Here is a 27,725-nt window from a genome sequence, read left to right on the forward strand (position 1 = left end):
GATCATAACCCTGTTCTTTTAAAACTTACAATGTATGGTCTTGGATGCTCCAGAGGAACATTTTCCTTTGATAGGAAGTTATTATTAAATGAATACATTATTGTGTGGGATGCTATGAAAGCAGGACTCAGGGGAGAGATATTGAGCTTTGGGTTACATGTACAAAAACAACTTGGGCAGCATCTACTGGGGCTAATCAATAAGTTACAATGTCCTGAATACGCATTGACAGAGGCGGTTAAGGGGAAACTTGACACTACACAGGTACAAACTGAGGTTGCAAGCTGTAAAACCAGGATAAATGAGGAGTGGGCCAAAGACGGAACAAAGAAATATCATCTTTTCAGGAGAGAGGGGTATGAGTTTGGCGAGGCAACTGGTAGATGCTTGGCCAAGAAAACTAGATGTAAGAGGCTAAAAATACCATAAAAGCAATTGAGTATTCGATGGGGAATATAGTAGCAACACCAGAGGAACGTTTGACCGTGTCTCCTGGGAAATATTATGGGCAACTATGAGGTCGCAGGGGTTCGGAACCTGATTTGTCCAGGCTGTTAAAACTATGTATAAATCCCCAAATGTGCATGTCTTTGAGCTGGGACTTGAATTGAACCCCATAGTAATATCAAGGGGTACCCGACAGGGCTGACCCTGCTCTCGTTTGTTATTTGTGTTTTATATTAACCCACTCCGAAACTCATTGGAATGTAGGCTAAATACACAACTAAAATGCCTCAGACAGGAGCAGGTTAATATATTAGCATACGCAGATGATATAGCAATAGTTTTGCCAGACCCTGCCACCACATTGGTAGAGACAGAACAACTAGCATCAATTTATGGGATGAGCTCAGGCTATAAGGTAAATTTGTCCAAGACACAAGTTATATGTACAGACCAAGCACACTTTAATGATCCGAACGCATCTTGGGGTGCATTTGAATGCGTGCCTTGATACAATGGTTCTGTTCACTTGGGATCCTATGTTACGCAAGACTAAAAAGGAATAAGATAGGATGGAAGGCCTACGCTTGTCAATGCTGGGAAGATGTAATGTCTGGAAAATGAATATTCTCCCAAAGATCCTTTATTTTTCAGGGCGGACCCATTAGAAATTGCAGGGAAACAGATTAAGGAACTACAATCTATATGAAGTAGCTTCTTGTGGGCCCAGGGTAAATGCACCCGAGCTGTGAAATTTATGACCCTTCCGCGAGTACGAGGAGGCTGGGTGGTTCCCAATTTTCAGTATTAATATTGGGCAGGTTTACTGCAACATATGGGAATCTAATTAGTTGGCGAGAATGAGGAAAATGTAAATGAAATACCGCATATTTTCTAGTTTTATTGGATTCTAAAGCAGAGAGAAGTTTTTGTAAGATTCTTGAGCCCCGCTATTGCAAAAGAACACATTTCATGGTGGTTCAGGCCGCCCATAAGGCTTGGCTTCAGATTCGGAGATATCTGCAGATTGGCAGGAAAAATTATTACACCCTCACGGAATCTCCAGCTCTACTTCCCTCCATTTTTTTCAGTTGGTATTATGAATAGATGGAGATGTAAAGGCATTCAGATTCTAGGAGACTCAGTAGACAGCAGTGGTGTTAGGACATATGCTTTGTTAATGTCTAAATATGATATCCCTAAAGCAGACTTTTTGAAAATACCTGCAGATTCATGACTATTTGTTTAAAAGCGGAGATGTTTCATGCCTAGCACAGACAAATAATTTACTAGAAGTAGTAAAGGGACAGGGGAGGATCGGAGATTTATACCAAGCACTTATTGAATAACAAAACAATGATGTAGAGGAAAAGATTGCTAAATGGAAGGCCAGGCTTCCCCTCTGAGGAACTATCCTACAAGAATCTATTATATTAGCTGATAAACTTTTAATCTCCTCTAGTCTCAAAACTCAACAGTACAAGACCATGTTTAATTTGTATTTCGCACCTGCAACAAATCCTTGCTGGGGTGTGGGGTGAATGAAGATAAGTGCACTTGGTGTGGGATGGATCAGGTAGATATAGTCCATATGACATCTCACCGCTCTGTTCCTTGGTCAATTTGTCATTAACATCTGGCGAAGTTCCATTGAAGTGGAAGCGAGCCATGGTTCGTCCTATTCTTAAGAAACCTAGCCTGGACGGGAGCAAGCCGGAGAGCTATCGGCCTATTTCACTCTTGCCATGGCCGGCTAAAGTGATGGAGGCACACGTAAATGCTGTTCTCTCGGAACATCTTTGTCGAGCAGATATTCTCGACGCTACGCAGAATGGGTTTAGGGCAGGTCATAGCACGGAGACGGCTCTGCTTTATATGGTGGAGCACCTTCGCTCCGTGCTTGACGCGGGACAAACGGCAGCGCTTGTGCTATTAGATCTAAGCGCTGCCTTTGACACCGTCTCGCACCCTATCCTTCTGCTGCGCCTAGAGGAGGCTGGTGTTACCGGCACTGCTCTCGAGTGGTTCCGGTCGTTCTTAACCAACCGGGCCTTTAGCGTGACCGTCCCGCCCTTTCAGTCCAAATTCCATCCGTTAAACCTGGGCGTCCCCCAAGGCTCCTCGCTGAGCCCTACGCTGTTTAATCTTTACGTAAGGCCGCTAGCTGAGGTTGTCAAACAATGGGGTATGACCATGGTGTCATATGCCGATGACACCCAGCTAGCGGTCACGATCAGCGGGGATGCCGAAGTCGACGCTCCCAGGTTTCAACAAGGACTGAGGGCGGTCGCGAGCTGGATGACGTCCAATTGTCTTCAGCTAAACGCTAGTAAGACCGAGGTCATGGTATTTGGTAGACAGCCGGAACTGTGGGGAGAGAGATGGTGGCCGGGGGAGCTGGGTCCTGCTCCCATCCCAGTCGCCGAGCTTAAGAACCTCGGGGTCTGGCTGGACCCTTCCCTTACGTTTGCATGCCACACTAAACGCACGGCTGCATGCTGCTTCGGCATCTTGCGTGGGCTACGTCCTGTGCTAAAGTTCTTCGATGCCCCCACCAGGCAACTCATGATCCAAGCTACTGTCATCTCCAGGCTGGATTATGCGAGTTCCTTGCTGGCCGGTTTGAATGTGGCAGAGATCGGGCGCTTACAGAGGATCCAGAACGCCGCAGCGAGAGCGGTGGTAGGCCTTCCAAGATTCTGTTCTACCTCCAGCACCATACGGGCGCTGCATTGGCTTCCGGTGGCCCAGCGGATCCAGTTTAAGGTCCTCTGCCTCGCCTATAAGATCTTGAAGGGGTCCCCGGCAACAATCCTTACGACCCTCCTGGCCAATTACATCCCAGCACGACCCTTAAGATCGGCAGACCTCGAATTGGCCGTTGTGCCGCGCTTCAAGCGAAGTAGGGCCGGTGGAAGCTCATTTCGAGTGCGTGCAGCTACCCTGTGGAACTCCCTACCCCCGGCAATTCGCGCTATGAGCGAACTGCTTTCCTTTCGTCGCGCTGTGAAAACGTTTTTATTCCCTTAGTTGTATGCTTGTGTTGCTTATAGTTTAGTTGTGTTGTGTAGCTGCCTTGTCGGGCGCCAGGACGCTCCTTAGCTGGAGCATCTGTGCGCCAAATAAAAATCACATAACATAACATAACATAACATGTTCTCTAGATGTTGAGAAATGAAATAATTAATTAATATGATGCAGACCTTCTTGACTGAAGTTACAGGGGCACAGATTGTGATAGCCCCTACAGTTATGTTACTGGGTGTATTAGAAGATGGTGTGCTAGCAGAGGGAATGTATACATTTACATATTTAATTCATATTGCTGTTGCAGTGGCTAGACTATGTAGCAACAGGGTCAGAGCTGATTTGCATATCGCCATTGTCTAACCCAGGGTGGTGTGGAGTGCAAAAAAACGATGGATTAGGACCCAGATCTTTTGACTGGGTTGAATGTGTGACATTGATCCTCATTCGGTCCATCACCTGTTGTTTTTGCAAATCGACTATGTATAGCATCACTGTGGCGGCAAAAAGAATCCGCCCCCACCTTTGAAATGTGGAAAGGAAGGTTGTATGCTTTATGTAAACTGGAAAGTAGCCTTTTAGCCATCAAAGGGTTACAGAAACTAAGACTGGGTATTAAAGATCTGGGAGTTCTTATTGAGCACTTAACATCTGCAATACATTAAGATGGTCCTCGGAAGTCCGATATCCGATATTACTCATGTTGGTGTCACCCCCTGGAAACTTGCTTTATATACTCATTTTTTTAGAGAATGGAGGAAGAATATGATTTGCTTTTTGGTTTAATTTGTACTGGTGTTGCAACCTGTATATTTTTGGGGTGATCAAATTGCATAATTGTATAATGCTCTATGTCTTCCTATTTGTTTTGTTATTATTCTCCTGAATTCATGGTTTATGTATATGTTTTCTGCAAATGGCTACTTGCTAAAAAATAAAATAAATACATTAAGGAAGGGTACTCTTTCTGGACAAAACCTAATGCAGATACTATGTACTACGGGGAAATGGTGTATGCTCTAGCGTTAAGGAAAGAGAAGGATACTTGCATATCTCTTTGAATATTTTTGCCATTCTACTCTCTCCCTTTCATTCAACACTGCATTTTTTGTTGCTGAGATGTGTTGCCCGAGCCTTTAGTAAAATATACCCAACTGTCTTCGAAAGTAGGGCTAATAGAACGCAGGACACACAAAAAGTGGAAGGCTAACGGTGCCTAAAACTTGTTATCTACTTACATTTATGTTTTTTGTTATCATTATGCACCTTTTTGACAAGAAACAAATATGACATATTTAAAGGTCTTACATTAAAAAAAATGTTTATTTGTTTCCTTGCATTCTTTCTGGCTATATAGGAAGAAGTTTTATTGTAGCCTTCACTGAAAATTTGATAACTCCAGCCACCCTCGCATTACAGCTGAGCAGTTATGATGAGCCGTGCATGGTGCAGGTCACAGTACCCTCTCCACCCTACAAAGAGACTGTGCTCTTGGCGAAGAATAGCACAACAGAAGTTGTCTTTCCTACAAACTACATGCTCACTGCAGGTGAAAGATCAAGGAAGCTAGTGACAGTGAGGTCAGATGCAGATATTTCAGTCATTGCATTTAACATAGCTTCCGCCACTGCTGATGCCTTCGCCTGCCTCTCCAAACAAGAGTTGGGCACAGAGTACTTCGTTTTCACATCCGTAAGTGGGCTTGGGAACCATTTTGCTATTGGCAATGGCGAAGATGTTGAGACTCAAGTCAATATTACAGTGTCCGGCTCCTTACTGGTTGATGGAACCAGCTATGAAGACAAACAGATGGTCACCATTAACCTGGCTCCACAGGAGGTCATTCTGCTCAGTGATGCTAATGACCTGACTGGCACCAGAGTTGTTTCTTCAGCACCTGTGGCTGTTTTCAGTGGTAGTAAATGTTACAACTCACCTCCTAGTTTCTGTGACACTGTAATAGAACAACTATATCCTGTGCAAAGTTGGGGGCAACAATTTGTTGTATTCCCGCTGATGACTAAAGAAGTGAGAGACCGTATTATTATCATCCCTTCAAGACCAAACACCACAGTCACTCTTCGTACTGAAAACACCACACTACAGTACAGCCTTCAGCCTGGTTCGCACGTCACCGTGGACTTACAAACAGGGATGCTTGTGAATACGACCAAGCCAATCATGGTTGGATATCTCTTCCAGGGGGGCTACAGTTCATTACCATTCATATTTGATCCTTTCATAGCAACTGTTCCACCCAGCAACTTTTCTAGGAGATACTACAAGTTTGTTACCAAAGCCTTTTTTAACAACTCCCTATTTATTGTGTCTCGCTCATCCTCATCATCATCCGACTTTCTTCTCGACTACAGACCACTAAGTGATAATGTACAGACCGTGCGGCACCTGGAAGGCTTCACAGGTTGGGAAGTGAATTTAGGGAAAATCGGTGGGCAACATGAAATTTCCCATCCGTTGGAGACATTTGGAATTTATGTATATGGAGTTGAACATGCTATTTCTTACGGATATTCACTTGGCCAAACGGAGTCATTTTCAGGTATTGAACAATTACATTTTTATATTTGCCATTTTTTAAAAATTTCTGATGAAGTTTGATCTGTGAAAATATTGAGTTTGTATGCACGTTGTATGTATGTGCATTTGTAAAGCACAATGCTATCTAGAGAGCTATCTAGAGTGCAGAATGTAGGTCAGAGCCCACAATATGATTCAGGATCTTTTACAGAAGCAGAATGTAGAGGGAGGTCATGGACGTCAATTCAACAAAATTCCTGGGTAGCAGAAGTGGCTTCAAATGCCCCTTGACCTTCACTTTCACTCACACATATGTTTATATATACACACACATTCACACATACATACACATTGCCTACACATGCACACACATACATGTGTTACCATCCTTGTGGGAACTACGTGTGAATACCTGCCTTGTGGGGACTAACCTTTCCCAATGTTTTTAAAATACACTATTAAAAAAAATAATGTAAAGAAAAAATGTATGATACAGGATCCTGCTTCAAATTTGCAAATATATTGTTATTTAATCATGCGCACAGCACCATCCTTGTGGGGACTTGAACACGTGCTACCATCCTTGTGGGGACCTAGTCTGTAACACTATTTGTGATTGAATACAGTCAAAGGTACAAAGCTAAATGTTTATTTTCTCAACAATATACACAAACAACATTATAATCTATTCCTATATGAATTGCTGCATATATACTAGGCATATACATTAAAGACAGATTCTGTTAATGTGCCAGAAAATAGCATATCACGTTAAAGAAAGACCCTTAAAGCTGTAATCAACCTATTTATTAGTGTTTAAAATCTTAGGAGATAAGGGAAATAGCACAAAGAAATTAACATATGGAACTAAGGAATATGGTCCAGTGGAACCCAGAGCTTGATTAGCTGGTAACACTTTTGCCAAAATAGATAGTGGGTGAAGATCATTGTGTTTAAGTCTCCATAAAAATAGTTTGCACATTCAAATCTTAAATCCCATTATAAAGAGTGTGAAGAGGTTGGGTGTAAATATAGGAATTTTCAAGTCCCCACAGAATTAGTGTGTTATCATGGAGATGTTTAAGTCCCCACAGAGATAGTGTGTTAATATAGTGATGTTCAAGTCCCCACATATAAAGTGTGCTATTATAGTGATGTTTAAGTCCCCACAGAGATAGTGCATGCAGATGATTGTCTTTAAATCCTAATTAAAATAGGGCCTGATTCTCAAAGGTAAACTTAGACATTAAATCTAACTTTTCTACTTTTCAGTTTCACAAATGTAAACTTCGACCAAAAGTCTCACTTTACTACTTTTCAGTATTCCAAAGCCCCATACAGAGAATGCAGAGCTGATGACACTCAAGCCATAACAGAGCTTGCATTTAATTACAGGAATGCTCAAGTCCACACAGATAAGGTGTGTGACTATAGTATTACCACAGTTGTCAAATAGAATGTGTGTGATTATAGACATCCCCAGGTCCCCACAGATATAGTGTGTGATTATAGACATGCTCAGGTCCACACAGAGATAGTGTGTGATTATAGATATGTCCAGGTCCCCACAGAGATAGTGTGTGATTATACACATGGCAAGCGGCTCTACAACACTGACCTACTCAAGCGACTTAACACCTGGAACCATCTCAAGCAGCACAAAGCTTGTAACAACAGGTACACTTTTTGTTTCGATTTCAGCTGAATGATGATTTCTTGGTAACAAAGTAAAATGTTCTGTCTACCCTAGTACTATTCTAGAGAGTTTAGTGTTCAAAGCACAACTTATTGTGCAGAAAACTGTTTTAAGACTTTAAAGCACTACTGGGCATTTGTTTGTCATGTTCCACTCTGAGTCAGGAGAGAGCATACATTGTGTGGTCTGTGAGAGAAAGCAAGTAACAATTCTTCTTTCTAAACAATCTTTGGGTCACGAGCTGTCTGTCTCTTTCCTGGTTGTTTCATTTGTATCTCAAATGGAAGACACCCATGGAAAAAATACACCATATAATGTGTGAGGTAGACAGCATTATTTTCAAGCCAAGCATACTTTGCAATCTAGAATATGTAGTTTCAGATTTACCATTCCAGATGTATATCTACAATTCTCAGCATGTATAGTCCTGTTAGTTTACAGGACTGACTAAATGTTTCATAAACAGTGCAGGCAATTCGAGATAGTTGCTTGGGGCATTCAAGATGCAAAAAGAACAGATGATGGACGGAATGCTGAACAAATCAAACGTTCATCCCCAGTTTCATATCTTGGTTAAACCATACCATTACATTTAGACCTAGCCATAGGCAAATCAGACTTGACCCTGCTCCCCATGGGAAAGGTTCAGTCAACCTCACAGCCCAGATCCTCCCTGGACTAGAAACAGCCATCCTAGGACCTGGTCTTGGGCTATCAAGCCTTATCAGCCAGGCCAGCTTGATTCTGGTGGTGTAGCGAGCACGGGACCCAGGTCTGGCACAAACCCTTGCCACTTCGGGTGACAAATGCAAACAGAACAGATGATGAACAGAAGTCTTGACCCTGCTCCCTATGGAAACCGTCCAGCCCAAACTGATAGGCCAGGTGCTCCCTGGACTAGAAAAAAGCATACTGAGGAGGAGGGTCTAGACTGATTTGAATATGGCTGGGTCCACGCTTGAGTGGCGTGGTGAGCTAAAAAACCCAGATCTTTGTGGCTGCGAGTGAATGTTTGCATTGTTCAGCATTACGTCTATCATTTGTTTTTTTGAGCTTTTGTTGCCCTAAGTGGGAACAGTATTCCCATATACGGGTCCTGTGCTCACTGTCCTACTGGATTTAAGTTAGCCAGGCTGATGAGGGGTGATACCCCAAACCTGTCCCAGAATGCTTGTTTACAGTCCAGGGAGGAACTGCCTTGGAAGTTCAGGCTTAACTGTTCCCATGAGGAGCAGGGTCTAGACTGATTTGCATATGTCTGGGTCCAAACTAGGATGGTATAATGATTAAAAAAACATGGATTAAACCTAGATCTTTGTGACTTGGGGTGAATGTTTGCGTTGTTCAGCATTCCATACATCATTCCTTCTTTAAGCTTTTTTCACCATATGTGGATAGGGTACCCTCAGACGTGGGTGCAATGCTCACTGCGCCACTGAATTCAAACTAGCCTGACTGATTAGGGGTGAAATGCTGAAAGCAGTCCAAGGATGCTTATTTAAGGTCCAGGTAGAACCTTGCTTGGCAGTTCGGGGTAGACTGTTCCCATGAGGAGCAGGGTCAAGAATGATTTGCATACGGCTGGGTTCAATCTAGGGTGGTGGGATGAGGAAAAAACTATAGATTAAACCAAGATAATTGTGACTGTGGGAGAATGTTTACATTGTTCAGCATTCTGTTCATCGCTTCTTCTTTTAGCTTTTGGGCTGTTTGACATGGCTGCATGAAGTGTTGAAGATAGCTGGTTGAGCCATTCAAGATGGCTGCATGAAGTGTTGAAGATAGTTGGTTGGGCTGTTCAAAATGGCTGCTTGAGGTGTTGAAGATAGCTGCTTGGGCTGTTCAAGATGGCTGCATTAAGTGTTGAAGATGGCTGCTTGGGCTGTTCAAGATGGCTATAACACACACTACTTAGAAGAGGGTCCAATGGCTAGTTTAACGACTCCGCACTGGATACACACCCCTCACAATACCCTAATTCACACAAAAAGTACCCAGGAGTAAAAAACACACTCTAATCACAGACAACCGTTGGCATGACAAAAAGAGGGATTGTGAACTAAATGTAGTTAGATTAAACTAAGACAACACGTGATACCATATAAACAAATGCACGTGCAACACATACCCAAGGTGAGAATTTTCCCATCAGTTGTCGATCTGTTCCACCACTTTTACATCATTTGAGTTATTCTTACCCAGGACTTAGTGTGCACACAGTCACACAAGTTGGAAAAGAGGACTGTGAGAGTAAGAAGACTCTACACTTTATCTAATGGGTGGTGTCAGTGTGATGTTACAACTGAAAAAAAGCAGTGCAAGTGAAATAATTAGTGAAGTGAATAACATTAGGTGAGACTGAGTAGAAGTAGATGCTTTAATGTTTTCTAAGCATAAAAACAATAGTGAGAAAGCAGATTTGACAGAATATCTGCTCAGCGAGTGGTCCATCCAACAAAGAAGCCTGGCATCTGTGTCTTGAATAAGATGAAGGCGATTCAAAACATTTTTGGAGATGTTAAATGAATGGCTTTGCTATAATCTAAGTGAGATGAAACTAAAGCATTCATTACAGAGACGTAAACTTTCCTATCAACAAAAGGAAGGATGTGCTGTAGAGTTTACAAGGGAAAATAACAGGAGCCAGCTACCTTGACTGTGCTTCAAGCAACAAGCTAGAGCCAAGCATGAGTCCCAAATTCCGAAGTACTGAGAACGAAGAGGGACAAGAACCACTACTAATATTATTCATGAATTTGTTTTTATATCCAGTAATCCCTTTGTTAGAAATGTTACTATTTTTTCAGAGTAATTGTTCCGCCATCGATGACCCTGTGAAAAGCAGGCATTTTCCAGCTGAGTGATCCGTGTATTTTTTAGGAAGGGCTCTGAATACTGCTAGAAACAAGCCTGTGGGAACCTTCTTCAGTGACATCCACTTGATGGCTCAGTATGAGAGCTGTGTCAGAGAGAGGTCCACCCATTATTTTTACTGCCATTACAGCTGGATAATGGGTGGTCTATCCAGATGCAATGTAGAACTTGTAAGTCGGTCAGCTTTAAATGATCCAGACCAGATCACAGGTGTGTCCTTCGAAGTGAGTTAAGGTAGAAGTGTGTTGATTTCATTTGGAACAATTCATTAACTCCAAGAATTCTAGAGCTTTAGGTCCTGCTCTGTTTTGCCCTGACATTTTTTAACCGATGCTGACACCTTAGTCAGTGACGCAGCCTTAAGAATAAGCCTGGGAGGAGTTTGTGGTGTTGCGCTACGCGGAGCTCCAGGAAGCTTCAAAAGCGGCAGAGTGCGATAGAAAAATGCCATTCGCTGTAATTTTAAGGCGCTGAGTGTTTGTCCGCGCTGTGAAATTTATCGCAAACGGCACCATGCACAGCGCAAGTGGGCACTACTTCCTTTCTGCTGCTTGAGTAGATTTCCAGTCAAGATGCAGCTTTCTCAACACAAACGGACAGTTTCTAAATGCGAGCAGGCGCAAGCATAAGCGACCACTCACATTGAGACTTCTGACCGCCTTCATTGAGAAATCTCGCAGGGAGGTGGATTTTCCTCTCTCGCGCTCGCCGACTTAATGTTGGCAAGAGCGAGCGTGGAAAAAAATCCTCAGAGCGGAGTTCTTTGGAACTCCGCGAGCTCTGCGTAATGGAGTTCACCTCACAGGCCTACTTAAGATGTAACTTTGGTTAAGGTGCTCTTGTCTTTCATCTATAATAGAATGTAACCTCTGCTATTGACTATTGACACCTTCTTTCAATGGATACACTGGCTATTTTATCATACATTGATGATTATCAGAGAGGAGTCTCATTGAGAACCAGTGAGAAGGAAAAGCTACTTGTAATTCTAGTTCTGCATCATAGGTCTTCACTGGTCATAAACATCTCTACAACCTCCCTAGTTCTCAACACCGTCAACAGTAATGAATTTTCAGTGGTTCAGCAGTTGACTTCCAAGACAAACTGAGACTAGGAGGCAAACTGCTAGTGCAGTGCATGTTTCAGAGATGGGAGAGGCTCACTCATTAAAGGAAGATATATTTTTTAACCATTTAGACCCTTGATCTAGAAGCCATCCTTGTCACTCATTTTTCGCTTCTGCACCTCAAGGGTTCAGAATTGGCTGTTGCCAATGTGAGATATTTAAGGCCTGGCCTTGTGCACAGCTGTAGCTTGCCCACAAGACTTTTGTATTTCCCCCAAAAAATAGTAGATAATACATAAATAAATATAAAGCAGGGGTTTTGCTGATGGTGAAACTGCCATTCGCTTTATGGTTCCTCCAACGACTGCATACAGCACGGAGTAACAGGCCAGCCCACTTTCCCCATTGGCTATCTTAACTTTGATTTAGTGCAGGAAAGTCTATGTACAGCCTGCAAAATAGTTCATTTCTTCTCAGTGACAAAGCTGGTTGAAATCCAACACCTGTAGACACCAGGTGCATACCCCGTCACAGATTCCAACAATACAGCACACAAGAGAGGTCTCCCTTACTCACACTGGTCACAGAGTGAAAGGCACCTTCACTTTTCCAGTATGCACTGTGTTTTAATCTAGTACCTGTAGGCACCAGTGCACACCACGTGACTGCTCCCACCATCACTGCACCACACGAGAGAGGTCTCACTAACTGTATTCCTCATCAGCAATTGAACAATTAAGTTGTTCAGAAAGAATGGATGCAGTGAGAGCCCCACACACATCAATGGTTTACTCATTCAAAGACAGCTCTCGCCATTGTAAGATAAGTAGACATTACACCTTCAAGACCATTACAGGGGGTGTGCTGAGCACACCAGGAGACCACCAACAGTGATCTTACAGGGGGTGTGCAGAACACCAAGAAAGCACCAGCAGTGCCTTTACAGGGGATGTGCAGAACATACCAGGAGACCACCAACAGTGCTCTTACAGGGGGTCTGCAGAGAACACCAGGAGATCACCAACAGTGCTCTTATCAGGAGTGTACCAAACACATCAAGAAATCACCAGCATTCCCTTTACAAGGGGGTGTGCAGAACACACCAGGAGATCACCAACAGTGCTCTTACAGGGGGTGTGCAGAGAACACCAGGAGATCACCAACAGTGCTCTTATCAGGAGTGTACCAAACACATCAAGAAATCACCAGCATTCCCGTTACAAGGGGGTGTGCAGAACACACCAGGAGATCACCAACAGTGCTCTTACAGGGGGTGTGCAGAGAACACCAGGAGATCACCAACAGTGCTCTTATCAGGAGTGTACCAAACACATCAAGAAATCACCAGCATTCCCTTTACAAGGGGGTGTGCAGAACACACCAGGAGATCACCAACAGTGTTCTTACAGGGGGTGTGCAGAGAACACCAGGAGATCACCAACAGTGCTCTTATCAGGAGTGTACCAAACACATCAAGAAATCACCAGCATTCCCTTTACAAGGGGGTGTGCAGAACACAACAGGAGATCACCAACAGTGCTCTTACAGGGGGTGTGCAGAGAACACCAGAAGATCACCAACAGTGCTCTTATCAGGAGTGTACCAAACACATCAAGAAATCACCAGCATTCCCTTTACAAGGGGGTGTGCAGAACACACCAGGAGATCACCAACAGTGCTCTTACAGGGGGTGTGCAGAACACATCAAGAAATCACCAGCAGTGCCCTTACAGGGATGTGCAGAACACACCAGCAGTTCACCAGCAGTGCCCTTACAGGGGTGTACAGAACACACCAGGAGTTCACCAACAGTGCTCCTACAGGGGGTGTGCAGAGAACACCAGGAGATCACCAGCAGTGCCCTTACAGGGGATGTGCCGAACACACCAGGCGATAACCAGCAGTGCTCTTGCAAGGGGGGCTGCAGCACACACCAGGAGTTTACCAGCAGTGGCCTTACAGGGGGTGTGCAGAGAACACCAGGAGATCACCAGCAGTGCTCTTGCAGGGGGGGTGCAGCACACACCAGGAGTTTACCAGCAGTGGCCTTACAGGGGGTGTGCAGAACACACCAGGAGTCTATTGCAGTGCTCTTACAGGGGGTGTGTGGAATACATCAGGAGTTCATCTGCAGTGTCAGGGACTGGAGCTCACACTTTATATCCCTCGTCCTAACTGTAAACATGTATGATGGCATGTACATATGTGAATGATGTTTGTTGCCCTACTGGATTGCCTGACAGAGCTGAGTAAATGGGGCACTGAGCACATCTTAATACACAGACATAATATACCTGCGAGTCGTGACACCCACAGGCTCATATGCTTCCCAGCTGTGTCCACCCACTTCTCACATATGCAAGGGATGAGGATGGCCGCTGAATTAAAAGCTGTCATTGCACAAGCAGTTTAGAGGGCTGCACTGAGTCACAGTGCTGTTGTGTTTGGTAGTAGTGCCATAAAGTGTTGGTGTGTTTAGTATTGTTGTCATTAAGGTACCATATTATGCAGAGACTGTCTTCAAAGCTTCTGATCTGTTGTTTTGTGTTGTTGCAGATGTGCCACAGTGTGACCCTGCCTGTGCTGACAACGAGCAGTGCAAGAACATTGCAGGGTACGCCGAGTGCAAGTGTCAGAAAAACATATACCTAAATGCAAGTAAGTATGTAAGGTTCTTATGTATCGATGGATACACATTTAGTGAGCGCAGCATTATAATACCACCCTCCACAGTCACATGAACCTACATAAACACAATTGAGTAAGACAGCACAGCATCTTCACTCTAAACAGACGTAAAATATAATCCATACATGCATTTCTGTAACCTGAACAGAAAGCAACATTTTTCTATGTAGATATAGCTGACCCAGAGATGGACGGAAGGCATATGAAGCAACAAAACAAGAAACAGCAATGAAATTAACCAGACATGGTTGTGGTGCAGTCCATAAGTCATGCCACCCCATCAGTGCCGGGATACCCTCATGGATGAGAGTGCATCTTACACATAAAAAGATCATAACAGAACTTTACTCTGTGCATGATATCACACATGACATTGTTGAGGACATCAAAAGTGACATCATTGATGTCATCCCTTATTACATCTAGCACATTTCAAGCTATGCTTAGTTTGAGTGAGAACCATGACTGAGTTACAACCATGTTGTTAGACCTGGCACCATTGGTGTGGGTCTCCCTTCATTTCACTGTTGCATTTACCTCCTGTGTTTTGCTGTGTGTTGGACTCCAATTTTGCTGGTCTAGATTCTTTGAGTAGTATGCCACTGCTGTGCTCCCTGTGTAAAGTGTTATTGTGGATTTGTGATGCCATGATTGGCTTATTTGATTTATCTGTCAGACCCTAGTACAGTGCAGTATGTGTGCCCAAGGCCTGTAATGCTACTGGGGGGCTTGCTTGCAGCACTGGTTGTGCCATCCACCAAAGCAGCCTATAAAATGTAACTCTGGCCTTCCATTGCACAGCCTGTGTGCAGTCTGGGACTGACATCTCGACTTGGCAAGTGCACACACTTACCAGTCCCTAAACCTTCCCTTTTCTACATATCAGTCACCCCTAAGGTACGCCCAAGTTACCCCTGTGGGCAGGGTGCATTGTATGTGGAAGGAAGGACATGCTCTGATGTGTGTTGCATGTCCTGATAGTGAAAGACTGGCAATTTTAATTTTTTACTATTGCAAGGCTATCTGTTCCCATAGGCGAGAATGGGGAGTTTGTTTAAAACATCTCATAAACATAACTGATCCTGTGAACGAGAAGGGAAAATAAAATTTAGTACGCTTGAACTCAGAATGTTAAAATACATCTTTTAGTGAGGGTGATTTTTACATTCTGTGTTTTAAAATGCCACTTTTAGAAATTAGGTCTTTTCTTGCCTAACCATCCAGTGTGTCTCTGCTAGGTTTGTGTATGCATGTCTGGCTTTTGGATGACAGGGTTTGGAGAAGTCAAGAAATGGACAAGGGAACCCAACTCACTAAGGAACCTGGGTGGGCAAATTATTGTCATAAACAGTGTTTTCTGTGGAATTATAAAATCTAGGTCTGAGCAAAGCACTACGCTACGCTTGCGTAGTTTGTGAAGTTTGCGCAACTTCCCACTACGCGAACTGCACGTAGCACAGTGCGAACACGCATAGCGTAGTATAGTTCAGCAGTAATTTTTTGCTTGCTCGGGGTCCTCAACGTCAACACAATTGAGTAAGACAGCACAGCATCTTCACTCTAAACAGAAGTGAAATATAATCCATACATGCATTTCTGTAACCTGAACAGAAAGCAGCATTTTTCTATGTAGATATAGCGGACACAGAGATGGACGGAAGGCATATGAAGCAACAAAACAAGAAACAGCAATGAAATTAACCAGACATGGTCGTGGTGCAGTCCATAAGTCATGCCACCCCATCAGTGCCTAGATACCCTCATGGATGAGAGCACATCTTACACATAAAAAGATCATAACATAACTTTACTCTGTGTATGATATCACACATGACATTGTTGAGGACATCAAAAGTGACATCATTGATGTCATCCCTTATTACATCTAGCACATTTCAAGCTATGTTTAGTTTGAGTGAGAACCATGACTGAGTTATAACCATGTTGTTAGACCTGGCACCATTGGTGTGGGTCTCCCTTCCATTTCATTGTTGAATTTACCTCCTGTGTTTTGCTGTGTGTTGGACTCCAATTTTGCTGGTCTAGATTCTTTGAGCAGTATGCCACTGCTGTGCTCCCTGTGTAAAGTGTTATTGTGGATTTGTGATGCCATGATTGGCTTATTTGATTTATCTGTCAGACCCTAGTACAGTGCAGTATGTGTGCCCAAGGCCTGTAATGCTACTGGGGGGCTTGCTTGCAGCACTGGTTGTGCCATCCACCAAAGCAGCCTATAAAATGTAACTCTGGCCTTCCATTGCAGAGCCTGTGTGCAGTCTGGGACTGACATCTCGACTTGGCAAGTGGGAACACTTGCCAGTCCCTAAACCTTCCCTTTTCTACATATCAGTCACCCCTAAGGTACGCCCAAGTTACCCCTGTGGGCAGGGTGCATTGTATGTGGAAGGAAGGACATGCTCTGATGTGTGTTGCATGTCCTGATAGTGAAAGACTGGCAATTTTATTTTTTACTATTGCAAGGCTATCTGTTCCCATAGGCGAGAATGGGGAGTTTGTTTAAAACATCTCATAAACATAACTGACCCTGGGAACGAGAAGGGAAAATAAAATTTAGTATGCCTGAACTCAGCATGTTAAAATACATCTTTTAGTGAGGGTAATTTTTACATTCTGTGTTTGAAAATGCCACTTTTAGAAATTAGGTCTTTTCTTGCCTAACCATCCAGTGTGTCTCTGCTAGGTTTGTGTATGCATGTCTGGCTTTTGGATGACAGGGGTTGGAGAAGTCAAGAAATGGACAATGGAACCCAACTCACTAAGGAACCTGGGTGGGTAAATTATTGTCATAAACAGTGTTTTCTGTGGAATAATAAAATCTAGGCCTGAGCAAAGCACTACGCTACCCATGCGTAGTTTGTGAAGTTTGCGCAACTTCCCACTACGAGAACTGCACGTAGCACAGTGCGAACACGCATAGCGTAGTATAGTTCAGCAGTCATTTTTTGCTTGCTCGTGGTCCTCAACGTCAAGTTGGCGAGCAAGCAAAATGACATCCTGGCGAGACTTTTTCCTCGTCCGCGATCAGAGACATCAAGTTGCCGATCGCGAGCATGGAAAATAAACCTCCCTGCAAGATTTTCAATGCGGAGAGGTCTGGTTTCTCATTGCGAGTGGTCGTGTATGCTCGCGACCGCTCGCGATGAGAAACTGCCAGTCCGCGTTGAAAAAACGGCCACCCGGGTAAAAATCTCCTTGAACAGCAGAAAAATACAACTTGCACTGTGCAAGATGCTGTTTACAATGATTGCACAGTGCCGGATGCTTGTCCGCACTGTGCAATCATTGAAAACGGCATTTTTCACACTGTGAACAGGGTAGTCCGCAGTTCGCGTAGTGCTACACGTAGTTCGCATAGTGCGAAGTGCACTTCGTGTAGCTATGCCTAGCGCTACTTGGCGAACTATGCACAATCACAATTGAAGGGTTAAAATGATGTCAAAGGGTGGCACTCAGTGGGTAGCTGAGCACTGTTACTGTGTTGGTGATACAGTGACTGTGATGAGGAACTCTGACGTAGGTGTTAATCACAAGAGGTGCTGTTGCGCTGACCTGTGAATCATGAATGTTCAATATGGTGGTCTTACCTACATGTGGTGTGAAGCCCATCTATAGAAGCGAGTATTTTTCAATGAAGATGAATCCTTCAATAATGACAGTCCCCAAAGCATGTGACAATCTACTACACGGGCAGCACAATAGCATCAGTCTGTCTGCTGTTGGACAAATGACCTTGTAAATAGAAATTTGTTTGTGAAATATAAAATACGATTGTATGAAAACAAAACCATAGGTGTATGTAGTTTCTTCGCTCTCTGACATCATTTTAACCCTTCCGTTGCAATTGTGCATCTTATTATCAATATATGGGTCTATTATTAAACAGGAACCACTGTTTCTGACAATAAGGGGCTGGAGAAGGGCAGTGGCTCCAGAAGTCTGAACAGTCAGGGCTGGGCTGAATACACCTGGGCTGCATTTAGAGGGGAGGAGATTTCCTTTCACCTGCCTGGGCCTGGTGTGCCTTCAACAATGCTGTCTCCATCTCCTGCCAGGAAGCTGCACCAGTGAAGACAGAACTGGTTTTGTCTGGGCACAGACACTCTCTGCTTTCAGAGAACACAAGATGTCTGTGGATGAAAAGAGATGCATAGACCCCAGACTATTTTGAGCACTACTGGGAAATTAAGAGGTACCTTTGCCAAGGAGAAGAGCGGGATAAGCTGAGGAGGAATACTGCCCTGTGCTGTATGCTGTCTGATGTTGGCCTGCAGTGGCTGCTTGATGCCAAGGAAATGAGAAAAAGGATTTTGCTGTTTGCTTTGTCACCTGCTTGAAGAAATGATCCCCAAGGGCTTGAAACAGAGCTTGCCTCTTCTCTGAAGTCTCAGGGACATCTCTTCTGTCTCGCTGCATCTGGAACTGCTGCCTTCAGCTGCAGCAGAAGGAAATTGCAACACCAACGCCGGCGAGTAATGTAGTAACCTGCACCGAAGCTGTGGGTACCGCTGGTGAAGAGCACGACAGATAGCCCCAACTTGCACTGTAGGCCCGATGCCTGCTGACGTCATGCAACATTGACTCTGAAGACATCATCGAGACCGCGGCCTGCACGAGGGCTGAGGAAACCCCTTTTGATATTCATGATGCACCGTCCCGACTTGCACTGCAGCCCTAACTTCATCGATGCCGATGCTCCATCAACGCAGAGCTGATTCTCGATGTGCATGACTCCGGAATCCGTCGACATTGCACTATAGTAAGGAACCGCCGCCTTGCCACCATTCATCAAATCACCTCCCTGACACAGTAGGGAAAGTACGTCTCACTTCCCCTGCTCTGCAGGCGCCAATGAAGCATTACCTCCTCAATGCCTTGCACCGTCTTTACTTTGCACTTAAAAAATATTACTTCTGCATTTGCAAAGGGGAGGAGGTCCCTGTGGGACCCCTTCCTTTTTGCGAGTGCATTACCACTCTCTTGAAGAGGGTGGTAATTTGCGAGTGTTTTGCACCCGCATATGCAAGTCGCAAAACCCTATTTACGAGACACAAAAAATTGGGACTCGCAAAATAGGGTTTGTACATTCCCCATGCTATTTTTGCATGCGCAAACAGGTTCACAAACAAAAAAATGGTTGTACATCTTACCGTTAATTGCTTATTTTTGTGTACCTTTTCAAAAGATCTGATCATCAATGCACCTACGTCACTATCACATGTTTCTCATATTATTAATCAACTCCTGCAATTTTTTTCTCCAACCAGCCTAATTGTATATTTGAAAAGCTTGGTGTAGAGAAGATGCCCAGTGGTGTCTTCAAAAACTGATGGTCATTTTGAAACAATAAGGATTAGTTTTGATGAGACCAGGTTCCATGTTCCAGACTTACTCTGGAACCCACGATCAATGTTCCTTTTTTCCTGCTTGTAAGTGTGGAGGGGAAAAAATTATCAAGAAATACATTTCTCATCCAGGTACAATTTCAAAGGACACTGACTCTAGATTCTAGGTTTTGGGAATTTATTATAAGCCTAGAAAAATAGAGCATACAAACCTCATGACGAGTGTGTAAAAATACATGGGCACTAATACAAAATCAAATCTTTTAATAATGATAAGGCGCGGTAGAATGCACAGGATAAACAATTCCTAAATCAAGACTCAGCAAATTATACATATTACACCCAGAGTCTTTTCCATTGACTAGTCAAAATGAAGATTAAACCCTAGTCTGTCCCTACCCTACCACTAGAGTGACATCCCTACGTAGCATTAAACCAGGTAATCCCCAAATGTGTCATCACTTGAAGACTTCCTAAGAAGCTCCCTTACGTTATTTGGGTCAGGTAGCATGTAGCTACAGAGCTCGTTCCAAGATGCTCTCTTCTCCCCAGGTAAGCAGCCATCTCTCGATTCTTTCTATAAGTCTCAATACAAAATAGGACAAACACACTCACAATTGCATCATTTGATCTCTTCATTTAATTAAACACCTCCTTGTAGGTAGTTTTCCATGTAGTAATAGCAATTCCAGGCTCCAGTTCGATGACCTTGGTTCCCATCTCCTTCCAGACACAAAAGACATCCTCCCTTATTATCAGCTCTGCTCTTTTGAAGGCATACTCTCCTCCCTACCGTTACCTAACTCCTGAAACAAAGAGGTTATTCTAAATAACGAGGTCAAAATCCTGCACATGCAGCAAATTCATGAAAGGAAGAAAAGAGAGATCACCCCACTGACACATACATTCTAATTAACTTTCAACTTAAGAGCAAACAGGGAGAAACGAAAGTTTGGCCTACCAAGTTTGGCTAACATAAGACAATAGGCGAATGAGAATACATATGCGTACATGTCGCAAATATCCACATGTTACATTCACATTAATATAAACGCTCGTTAATCATGAATATGCTTTTGCTTTCTTGAATTTTGCATCCAAATGAGTATGTATAACATTAATTCATGGTGCTATTAGTCTCACATGATATACAGTGCACAATCTAAAGGCCTAATGTAAATACGACAACAGATTAAATGTAAGTGCGATTCACACATGACTATAAATGAAAAACGGCATTGCGCTCTATCATCCCCCCACTACCAGTGTCATCACAAGCAACACTTTTCTTCCAGATGACTCCCTGAAGAAAAGACCGACCTAAATAGATGTTGTAGCCTGACTTCCCTGCCTAAATCTCTCCTCAGACTGCCTTACTCTGTGCTACTTGTAAACTCTAATGGCACTCAACAATACAATGACACAAACTATGACTATGATAATGGGTTTCAAGATGTAACCAAGAATTCCCATTCCCAGATTAGCAAACCAACTTCCAATCTGTATATTCCTTTTCCAACTTTATCCCAAATTCCCTCTGTTGCCAGATCATGTTTCTCCTGATCTATTTCAGTGATGTTACTTAAATATTTGGAGCACTACGGAACAAGGTTGCCTTTTGGCTCCGTGATAACAGACCGTTACCTGCATCAATAAATGGTGAAATTATAAGTGTAAGGCGTGCCAACTGGGTGGGAGCCAGGCCAAAGGATAGAAATGGTGATGTTATAATCATCAATTTTAAGGATCATAGGGCCGTGAGGCATATTGGGGACTGGTTCGATGCTAGAAGCAGCGATTCCATCTCCACACATCTTCTATCCTATTTCTATCCCTACGCACCGCCAAAAAGCTTTAATAACTGGGGCAGGGACAGGCAGCTTATTAAGAAGCCAGTCTCCCAACGTCGCGGGCTTGGAAATGTAAGACCATGGGATAGGGTTGGACCTGGGGGGGTACCACCTGTGCTGGGTAGTTCTGTTTATGCAAGTGGCCAAGGCCCCTCTCTTTACACTCAGAGGCCGGAGGACTTTTATCCCAGAAATCAGCATCAAGTCTATCAATATCCCCCTTTCAGTAATCAATACCCACCATACTTGGGACCCAACCTTACTCAAGGTAGACCATGGAACAATAGAGGATTGCTTCCACATATGTATAACCTACCAATCCAAAACCGCTACCAGATCTTCTCCGGTCTGGATGGGGTAGATTGACAGCAAGCCCAGATTCCTAGAGAAACTGTGGCTGGGAAAAACCCCTCTCCCCCAGTTTTTCAAGTTCTGTCTAGGGGTGGGGTTCTCTCTAATAGCACTGAGGCCCCCATTGAGTCATCTCAAGAATCTCCCATATTAAATAAGACCCTCACTCTCGATAGGTTGACACCTTGTGACAGTGATATCCTGGAGCAGATGCAATCTATCGCAGGTGATAGCAACGGGAGCAGGGAAAAGACAGGAAATGGCCCGATACAGGAGAAGAGTGACCTTTGTGCACTGCTTTTTTGGAATGTAGCAGGGTTGAGGCAAAAAATTACTAAACCAGCGTGGGAGTCTGTAATAAGCGGCCAGGATATAGTGGCCCTGCAAGAAACATGGACTCAGGACCAAATCCATGTAAATGGTTATAGAACCTTCTTTACCCCAGCAGTTGGAGGCCATTTTGGAAGGGCAAAGGGTGGTTTGACTACTTTTGTTTCAAATCAACTCAAAATTAAACAGGTTCATTGTCATTTATATTCTAATTACTTTCAGCTCATAATTCTAAGAGATTTTAAAGGAGCGAAGGTGATTATAATTAATTTCTACAATAATGTCCCGAGGGAAGAAATTGTGGTTGCGATGAAGCAGCTCAAGGAGGAAGTTCAGTTAGAGGTAGATAAAAATGATAGAGAACTAGTAATTTTATGGGGGGGGGATTTTAACTGTTCACTCTGTACCAAAGGGAGCCAGGGCCTATGTGGCCTAATGACAGAGAGAGATATGTATCTGACTCACTTTGATCACACTTTGATGGGGGACTTGTTGAACGAATTACTATTCATGTTTGACTTGGGGTTTGCTAATGAAACAGCGCTAAAACCCACACCCTTCGCCCCGACCTTTGTTGGTAGAGGTTTGGTGTCAACCATTGACTTTATTATCTCCTCCAGTAATCTTAATCATAGAGTGGTGGGGGTTACAAATATCCAATTGCCCATAAGTGACCATCTCCCCCAATGCCTCAAGGTAGCAGATTTGTTCCCAGACCCATCTACGGCCGCGCCTCTTGTTGAGGCAGCGGTTGATGTGGTTCTCGGGAGACAAAATGGGTACACACTCAATTGGAGCAAAGTAATCCCCGCAACATTCTTCAAGGAACTCTGGGAGGCGTGCTCTACTAGCTTTATGACCTGTTTGGGAGATAATTCTAGTAATGATCAAATAATTGAGCACTTTGGTATAATAGCTACAAACATAAAAAGTAGCTTATGGGTGGAGGCAAAACGTAGAGGTAAGGGGTCCAAGAGTTGGTTCGACAACGCATGCACCAGGGCGCTGAAAAATTTAAAACATGCAGTACACAGAAGCCCCAGGGACACAGGTGAAATAAGAGCATGTAGGTCCGCATATAACCAGGCCCTCAAAGTAAGGAAAACTGTGCTAAATAAGGAGGCAATAGATTCACTCTGCGAGGCTTCAAAAACGAAAAATTCCGCCGCATTTTGGAAAGTAATTAACACCCCATTCCCTTACGAAACCCATACGGCGCGAATTGAGATCGCAATAAACGAGGATAATTGGGTGGATCATTTTTCCAATCTCTACAAGGCACAGGATGATATTCGTAGCGGAGGTCCTCATATTAGCTTGGACTTACAACCAGGCCCTAATTTGGTTGTAACACTTGATGAGGTATTGCTTGCCCTGAGAGCTACCAAAGGAGGCAAGGCAGCTGGGCCTGACGGGATCCCTGCGGACCTATTTAAAGTAAACACTGAAATCTGGGGCCCAATGTTGGTACAACTTTTTAATGCAGCTTTATCGAGGGGCTTGAAAGATTCCTGGTTTTCCTCTGTCATCGTCCCAATTTATAAGAAGGGGGATAGAAACAGCTGTGCCTGTTACAGGCCCATCTCCCTTCTCGATTCTTCAATAAAAATCCTGGGACGGATAGTGTTGGCAAGACTCCAAAGCTGGGCAGAGGAAAATGAAGTCATGAGCGACTTGCAATTTGGTTTCCAAAAAGGGATTGGCACAATCGAGCAAGGCCTAAATTTAATGTTATTGCAACACAAATATATAAGGATAAAGTCGGAACGCTTGTATTTTACCTTTGTGGACCTTTCATCAGCGTTCGACTGCGTGTCACACACCAAATTGTGGGCAATAATGAAAAGTTTGGGAGTGGACAACACCATCATCTGTTTCCTGAGGAAACTTTATAGTGGAGCCACAGCTTCTGTTCGCTACGGTAGGGGGCGAATGCTCCAGACAATTTAGTGTGGGCCGTGGAGTGCGTCAAGGTTGTGTTTTAGCACCTTTTCTTTTCCTCCTATACATTAATGGGCTTGAGCATCACCTGCTGCAGGAGTGCAGAGATATGCCCAGGGTGGGGAGGAAGGCAATCCCTGCGCTCATGTATGCGGATGATGCCGTGCTTATGGCACGTACTCCTCAGGCTTTGCAAAAACTAGTAGTAAGTTTTGAGAACTTTATGCTGAATCTAGACCTACTAGTAAATTGTAGTAAAACTTTCACAATGAACTGTGGTCCAAAATCAGGTAAACCGATGAAACGGATGTTTTTAAATAATGTTCCATTAGACAACACCCCAACTTTTTCCTATTTGGGCATTTTATTCCATGAGTCAGGTTCTTGGACAAGCGCAATTAAGGCCAGAACTCTATTTAGGAAAACGATCATGGCCCTAAAGAATTTTGTTAGAAAATTGGGCAGGAAGCCGATAAAAGAAATGTTAACTATATACAAAGCAACATGCTTATCCGTGGCTATGTATGGCTCAGGTTTGTGGGGGTACGCAAATGTTGATCCAATCCAGGTGGTGGAAAACAAATTTATGAGGCAAGTCCTTGCAGTTCCACAGTGTGTTGCCACATTTAACTGTCACGCTGAACTTGCTCAACCCTACATAACAGATATTATTAAAATTCAACCTATCCTTTTGTTGCATAGGGTATGGACCACAAATGAATCCGTTATGAATCGGGCTCTATTACAGGATACCCTCAGCCTGGATCATGTGGATAGAGCAGAATGGCTGGGATACGTAAAGTGTTTCTTGACTGAGATTGGGTGCTATTCTTATTACTCGGATCCATCTTCAATGGATAGCATCTCAAGGAGTACACTGAAAACCCTCTGCCTGGACCATCTTGAGGATAAGAGGAGGAGAGCTGAAACTCTGAAACATTCAGTACATTCCCACCTCCTTACTCTATGTGAGACTAAGTCTGCACAGCCATACCTATCCCTGCCCATGACAAACTATGATCGCTTTCTTTTAACTCGTTTTAGATTTTGTATATTTTTTAGATTGGTGTCTTTTCCTAGTATGAACTCATGGATACGTATATTGCCCACTTGCTCGTGTGATGGCATGTCACATCAATCGGACATCCATATCCTTTTCTTCTGCAGACTTTATAGTGCCTCTCGTAGAAAAATTATCGTCCCTTTTTAAAAAGAAATTAATTTAACCAGATGCCGCCCAGCTTTTTTAGAAGTCCAGAGAATGGATACGGTTTTAACTGTAACTGTGGTTTTAAGTTTTTTAAAAAGTGTTTTTAGATTACGGAAACAAATGGTAACTGAAATGGTTTAAATTTTTTCTTATTGAATAACTTTCTAATGATCTCCCTCAGTGAACTCACATTATGAGCTGTAATCATTGTAATCTGTTTTTATGTCTGTTACTTTTATGGTTACTTGTTTTTAACCGAATAAAGTTCTTTGAACTGAACTGAACTGAACAGTACGTGTTTGCGAACCAACCCACAGTCACCTGGGAACAGGTCATGTAGGAGATTCTAGGAGGTGGATGCAGTTTTGGCTTTAACCTGGTGGGACACAGATTGAACCACACCAGCTAGTCCTTTACAATAATCAAGGATTGTAGATGCAGGCAAGCACATCACCCTCACTATCAGGATTTCATGGGGCGAGAGGCCAGTCCTCCTATCTGGAGGGCTACTCAATCTCTCCAGTCCCAATGACAGTGCATCAGGCCACTTCAAAGATGTAGATGAGCACACATTTGCTACCCTCATCTTGAATGTCCCATTGATTCTTTCCACTAGAACTGATGCCTCGGGCCTCTAACTACAGTGCAGTCTCTGATCCACTTGTAAGGCAGCACACAACAACTTCATGATCTCATTGTGGAAGTGCGTTGCACTATCTGAATCCAATGAAGTTGGGAATATGAACCACAGAATCATTACCATTATTTTCTTTATTTCGGCCTCTATGGCCATTAAAGTGCATCAAGAAAACATATAATATACACGTCTGGCTTAAAAACAGTGAATGTTGACCAGGATGCTCTGTACAATAGTCAGACCACAGATGAAAAAAAATCACAACGCACAATACATAGGTGCAGCAGGGATGTGAAATCATATGCTATAACATAAACTGGTTAAAATACAACCAGCATTAATAAAATTGTTAAAAGCAACCATCCATATAAGAATAAACAAATTATAAAATTTGTGCTAAAAAAACAAAAAGAAATGGGACAGCGACGGAAGACATAGGTCCTGGCTAGAAACAAGCTCGCCATTCAGCGGTTCCTAGTACTCTTCAGCCCCCTAAACACTACTTTAGATAAACCCGGCGAATATGCCACATACAATTTAGGAAATGTGAAACAGCAGAAACAATTGGTGGGTGGGTGTCATACTTTAGGCCTTCATAGCGTGCACAAAACCAACATTTTTACATAGTTGGATTAACCAACGCTTGCATGGCAGCCGATAGGCGGGACAGAGAAGCAAAACATGAAATTCAGACTCTGGCTTGTATTTACAAGCAGGACATTCACCCGTTTGGTCTCTCACCCATTTACTGGTGTATGCAGCCAGTGGAAGAGTCCCCAGTCTCAATTGCATGTACAGTTTCCTAGCCAATGGGGGTTGAACACAATCTAAAAAGCTTTCCCTACTATATACATCCTTTACCATTAGACATTCTGCGGTTAAACGACCGCTTGAGATGCATTCTCGGATGGACGTTAGATTAGCTGCTCTGTATAAATTTACTAAGTCCAGTCTGGAAAGCTTAGTATACAAAGTCACAGGCGTGCTCCACCGATCCAGCTTGCCCAACTTAGATGCAAGGTCCCTGTAACAAATAAAGTCCTTGAATCCAGTAAGTAAAATTAGGTTTGATTTATTGTAGATTAATCCAAGTTAAGTTAACAATAAAATGATCCATAGATGTAATAATTAAAACCCCACCAGGAGCAGTTCTTCTCTCGCTCAGCCTGTCTGCCATCAACTGCCTCTAATCAGAGCAGTCAGGTACCAAACATTCTAAGGTGTCATCAAACATTCTACAAGATGCAGTGGCTAAGCAATGGGGAAATCTAAGCAAGGGAAATGCAAAGCATAAGCAAGATGTAACACATCCCCCTTCCTTTAGAAAACAATAAACAAAGATAAGAGAATATATATACGAATCATATGAAAGGAACACATTACATTGCATTCTTAAATATATAACAGTTGAAATATGATAAAGATTGCATTTTCAAGTATATTCACAATTGCATTCACAAATATAATTGCATTCTCAAATATGACAAGCTGACAATTGCATTCTCAAATAAATCAACAATAGAATTCTCAAATATTATGACCCCATCCCCCTCCCTAGGGAGAAATTAAACAGATGTTCCTAAAAATTTCCGACGACCTCCATATCTAAAATAAATACAATATGAACTCCTCTAAAAAAATAGAGCACTTGCGTGGTTCATATCAGCCAAATAGAGTAACTTGCGGCTCCTCACAACATAGAACAATTGA

At 43.2% G+C, this 27,725-nt stretch overlaps 1 protein-coding gene across 1 annotated transcript in view; it reads left to right on the forward strand.

Moving 5' to 3' along the window:
* The first annotated feature begins 4,858 nt into the window (after nucleotides 1-4,858).
* The window catches only part of LOC147725079 (uncharacterized), a 139,217-nt gene continuing 116,350 nt past the window's right edge, over nucleotides 4,859-27,725 (forward strand). The window contains exons 1-2 of the mRNA XM_086918161.1: nucleotides 4,859-6,031; nucleotides 14,202-14,303. Coding sequence (XP_086774287.1) covers nucleotides 4,915-6,031; nucleotides 14,202-14,303 — 1,219 coding nt within the window. The 5' untranslated portion in view covers nucleotides 4,859-4,914. The remainder of the gene's footprint in view (nucleotides 6,032-14,201; nucleotides 14,304-27,725) is intronic.

The sequence above is a fragment of the Lissotriton vulgaris genome, chromosome 4_1 (genome assembly GCF_964263255.1).
Source record: "Lissotriton vulgaris chromosome 4_1, aLisVul1.2, whole genome shotgun sequence".
Classification (NCBI taxonomy): domain Eukaryota; kingdom Metazoa; phylum Chordata; class Amphibia; order Caudata; family Salamandridae; genus Lissotriton; species Lissotriton vulgaris.